Source organism: Xyrauchen texanus, chromosome 38 (genome assembly GCF_025860055.1).
Source record: "Xyrauchen texanus isolate HMW12.3.18 chromosome 38, RBS_HiC_50CHRs, whole genome shotgun sequence".
Lineage (NCBI taxonomy): Eukaryota > Metazoa > Chordata > Actinopteri > Cypriniformes > Catostomidae > Xyrauchen > Xyrauchen texanus.
In genome coordinates this window covers 35,112,348-35,117,347 of record NC_068313.1, presented here as the reverse complement: position 1 = coordinate 35,117,347, position 5,000 = coordinate 35,112,348, and the positions used below count along the sequence as shown (strand labels likewise).

The 5,000-nt window shown below is 43.9% G+C and overlaps 1 protein-coding gene across 2 annotated transcripts in view; it reads right to left on the bottom strand.

The window, feature by feature from the left end:
* LOC127631643 (platelet-derived growth factor D-like) overlaps nucleotides 1-5,000 on the bottom strand; it is a 35,690-nt gene that overhangs the window by 14,662 nt on the left and 16,028 nt on the right. For both annotated transcript variants that reach the window (XM_052109915.1, XM_052109916.1), the window contains exon 5: nucleotides 4,727-4,922. In XM_052109915.1, coding sequence (XP_051965875.1) covers nucleotides 4,727-4,922 — 196 coding nt within the window. The remainder of the gene's footprint in view (nucleotides 1-4,726; nucleotides 4,923-5,000) is intronic.

Below are 5,000 nucleotides of genomic sequence, written 5' to 3'. Positions count from 1 at the left end.
CGTGAGTATATAGTGTGTGTGTGTGTGTGTGTGTGTAGTGTGTGCTTGAGTATATAGTGTGTGTGTGTGTGTGTATGTAGTGTGCGTCGTGAGTATATAGTGTGTGTGTGTGTGTGTGTAGTGTGTGTGCATGATGAGTATATAGTGTGTGTGTGTGTGTGTGTGTATAGTGTGTGCGTGCGAGTATATAGTGTGTGTGTGTGTGTGTGTGTAGTGTGTGCGTGCGAGTATATAGTGTGTGTGTGTGTGTGTGTAGTGTGTGCGTGCGAGTATATAGTGTGTGTGTGTGTGTGTGTGTGTGTGTGTGCGAAGTATATAGTGTGTGTGTGTGTAGTGTGTGCTTGCGAGTATATAGTGTGTGTGTGTAGTGTGTGCGTGCGAGTATATAGTGTGTGTGTGTGTGTGATGTATATAGTGTGTGTGTGTGTGTGTAGTGTGTGTGTGTCGAGTATATAGTGTGTGTGTGTGTGTGTGTGTGTGGTGTGATGCAGTGCAAGTATATGAGTGTGTGTGTAGTGTAGTAGTGCTGTGAGTATATAGTGTGTGTGTGTGTGTAGTGTGTAGTATAGTGTGCAAGTATATAGTGTGTGTGTGTGTGTGTGATGTATAGTGTGTTTGTGTGTGATATAGTGTGTGATGCATGAGTATATAGTGTGTGTGTGTGTGTGTGTGTAGTGTGTAGTGTATGAGTATATAGTGTGTGTGTGTGTGTGTGTGTGATAGTGATGTAGTGTATGATAGTGTGTGTGAGTATATAGTGTGTGTGTGTAGTGTGTGATGTGTGCATGAGTATATAGTGTGTGTGTGTGTGTGTGTGTGTGTAGTGTGTCGTGAGTATATAGTGTGTGTGTGTGTAGTGTGTGCTGAGTATATAGTGTGTGTGTGTGTGTAGTGTGCGTGCGAGTATATAGTGTGTGTGTGTGTGTGTGTATAGTGTGTGTGTGTGTGTGAGTATATGAGTATATAGTGTGTGTGTGTGTGTGTGTGTGTGTAGTGTGTGTGTGTGTAGTATATAGTGTGTGTGTGTGTGTGTGTGTGTGTGTGCATGCAAGTATATAGTGTGTGTGTGTGTGTGTGTGTATAGTGTGTATATGTGTGTGTGTAGTGTGTAGCGTGCATGAGTATATAGTGTGTGTGTGTGTGTGTGTATAGTGTGTTGTGCGTCATGAGTATATAGTGTGTGTGTGTGTGTGTGTGTAGTGTAGTGCATAGTATATAGTGTGTGTGTGTGTGTGTGTGTGTGTGTGTGTGCTATGAGTATATAGTGTGTGTGTGTGTGTGTGTAGTAGTGTATGCAGTATATAGTGTGTGTGTGTATGTATGTATGATGCGTGCGAGTATATAGTGTGTGTGTGTGTGTGTGTGTGTGTATGTGTGTATGATAGTGTGCGAGTATATAGTGTGTGTGTGTATGTAGTGTGTAGTGTGTATGCGTGCAAGTATATAGTGTGTGTGTGTGTGTGTGTAGTGTATGATAGCGTCTTGAGTATATAGTGTGTGTGTGTGTGTGTGTATGTGTAGTGTGTGCATGAGTATATAGTGTGTGTGTGTGTATGTGTGTGTAGTGTGCGTGCGAGTATATAGTGTGTGTGTGTGTGTGTTGTGTAGTGTATAGTGCATGTATGTAGTGTGTGTGTGTGTGTGTAGTGTGTAGTGTGTCGTGTGAGTATATAGTGTGTGTGTGATGTATGTGTAGTGTATAGTGTGCGTGTGAGTATATAGTGTGTGTGTGTGTGTGTGTGTAGTGTGTGCGTCTTGAGTATATAGTGTGTGTGTGTGTGTATGTAGTGTGTGATGCGTGCAAGTATATAGTGTGTGTGTGTGTGTAGTGTGTGTGCGTGAGTATATAGTGTGTGTGTGTGTAGTGTGTGTGTGCGTGCTTGAGTATATAGTGTGTGTGTGTGTGTGTAGTGTATGTGTGTGTGCGTGTGAGTATATAGTGTGTGTGTGTGTGTGTGTGTGTATGTGTGTGTGTGTGTGAGTATATAGTGTGTGTGTGTGTGTGTGTGTGTGTAGTGTGTGTGTGTGAGTATATAGTGTGTGTGTGTGTGTGTAGTGTGATGAGTGCATGAAGTATATAGTGTGTGTGTATGTGTGTGTGTGTAGTGTGTGCGTGCGAGTATATAGTGTGTGTGTGTGTGTGTGTAGTGTGTAGTGTGTGCGTGCATAGTATATAGTGTGTGTGTGTGTGTGTGTGTGTAGTGTGTGCGTGTAAGTATATAGTGTGTGTGTGTGTGTGTGTGTGATGTAGTATGAGTATATAGTGTGTGTGTGTGTGTGTGTAGTGTGTGTGTAGCGTGCATGAGTATATAGTGTGTGTGTGTGTGTGTGTGTATGTGTGTGATGCGTCTAGTATATAGTGTGTGTGTGTGTGTGTGTGTGTGTGTAGTGTCTGAGTATATAGTGTGTGTGTGTGTGTGTATAGTGTGTTGCGTGCATGAGTATATAGTGTGTGTGTGTGTGTAGTGTGTATGAGTGCAAGTATATAGTGTGTGTGTGTGTGTGTGTATAGTGTGTGTGTGTGTGTGTATGTAGTGTGTGTGAGTGTATAGTGTGTAGTGTGTGTGTATAGTGTGTGTGTAGTGTGTGTGAGTATATAGTGTGTGTGTGTGTGTGTAGTGTGTATAGTGCGTAGTATATAGTGTGTGTGTGTGTGTGTGTAGTGTGTGCGTGCAAGTATATAGTGTGTGTGTAGTGTGTGTGTGAGTATATAGTGTGTGTGTGTGTGTAGTGTGTGTGCGTGCAAGTATATAGTGTGTGTGTGTGTGTGTGTGTGTGTGTGTGTGTGTGTGTAGTGTGTGCGTGCGAGTATATAGTGTGTGTGTGTGTGTGTGTATAGTGTGTTTGTGCGTGCGAGTATATAGTGTGTGTGTGTGTGTGTGTAGTGTGTGTGTGCAGAGTATATAGTGTGTGTGTGTAGTGTGTGTGTGTGAGTATATAGTGTGTGTGTGTGTAGTGTGTGTGTGCGTGCAAGTATATAGTGTGTGTGTGTGTGTGTGTGTATAGTGTGTTTGTGTGTGTGTAGTGTGTGCGTGCGAGTATATAGTGTGTGTGTGTGTGTGTGTATAGTGTGTTTGTGCGTGCGAGTATATAGTGTGTGTGTGTGTGTGTGTAGTGTGTGCGTGCGAGTATATAGTGTGTGTGTGTGTATAGTGTGTTTGTGCTTGCGAGTATATAGTGTGTGTGTGTAGTGTGTGCGTGCGAGTATATAGTGTGTGTGTGTGTGTGTGTATAGTGTGTGTGTGTGTGTGTGTAGTGTGTGCGTGCGAGTATATAGTGTGTGTGTGTGTGTATAGTGTGTTTGTGCTTGCGAGTATATAGTGTGTGTGTGTGTGTGTGTGTAGTGTGTGCGTGCGAGTATATAGTGTGTGTGTGTGTATAGTGTGTTTGTGCTTGCGAGTATATAGTGTGTGTGTGTGTGCATGCGAGTATATAGTGTGTGTGTGTGTGTAATGTGTGTGTGCGTGCAAGTATATAGTGTGTGTGTGTGTGTGTATAGTGTGTTTGTGCGTGCGAGTATATAGTGTGTGTGTGTAGTGTGTGCATGCGAGTATATAGTGTGTGTGTGTGTGTGTGTGTGTAGTGTGTGCGTGCGAGTATATAGTGTGTGTGTGTGTGTGTGAGCGAGTATATAGTGTGTGTGTGCGTGCGTGCATATAGTGTGTGTGTGTGCGTGCGTGAGTATATAGTGTGTGTGTGCGTGCGAGTATATAGTGTGTGTGTGTGTGTGTGTAGTGTGTGTGCAAGTATATAGTGTGTGTAGTGTGCGGGGGCGTGCGAGTATATAGTGTGTGTGCGAGTGTATAGTGTGTGTGTGCGTGCGAGTATATAGTGTGTGTGTGTGTGTGTGTGTGTGAGTATACAGTGTGTGAGTATATAGTGTGTGTGTGTGTGTGCATATAGTGTGTGTGTGTGTGTGTGAGTATATAGTGTGTGTGTGTGTGAGTATATAGTGTGTGTGTGTGTGTGTGTGTGTGTGTGTGTGTGTGTGTGTGTGAGTATAAAGTGTGTGAGTATATAGTGTGTGTGTGTGTGTGTGTGTGTGTGTGTGAGTATATAGTGTGTGTGTGTGTGTGCGTGTGTATTGTGCGTGCGAGTATATAGTGTGTGTGTGTGTGTGTGCGTGTGTATTGTGCGTGTGAGTATATAGTGTGTGTGTGTGTGTGCGTGTGTATTGTGCGTGCGAGTATATAGTGTGTGTGTGTGTGTGTGTGTGTGTGTGTGAGTATATAGTGTGTGTGTGAGAGTATATAGTGTGTGTGTGTGTGTGTGTGTGTGTGTGTTTATCCGTGCTTTGGAAACAACATTCCAGTGTGTTGTTTTGGACTTTTCTTCTGAATTATGAGTCACATATCTGCAATCTGTTCAGGGATGGACAGCGAGAAAGGGAGGAAATAAACAAAGAGGAGGAGAAATCACATTCCTGTGCCTCATAATATTCAAGTGAATGGTTAACAGCGTCCGTCTCCGCAGAAACACCCGAGACAAAGTTAAAAACAGAACTGACTCTTCGCTAGGCTCCGCCCCCCGGGTTACCAGAGCTCGCTCTGACAAGCTTCGCAGAACTTCCCATAGGAATGAATGTGAGATGCGGTAACAACCGGCTGACTGTACATTATCCCTGACTAACTTACATCGGAGCTAATGTAGGTGTCATTGCTTATGTTATACATTTAGGAATGAGGAATGACTCAACCTCATCCATATCTGTGTGTGTGTGACTCACGTTTATGTTTGCGGTCAGTGTAAAATGCCCGCGGCCTGTAGTAATGCGTGTGTGTATACAGCTGCTCCAGGTCTTCTTGCCAGGTAAACGGGTTCAGGTGTCTCAGCAGCTCTTCCACCGTGTTGACGCCGGCGATGTCATGATCCAGCTCAGACACAGACAGCGGGATGTCCGTCCCGGAAATCCCCCCCAGGTCCTAGAGAGGCATACGTGTCAGATTTAAAGGGCTGGATATTTGAATTTGACAGATATTCTCTCTCTCGGTTAATAATGT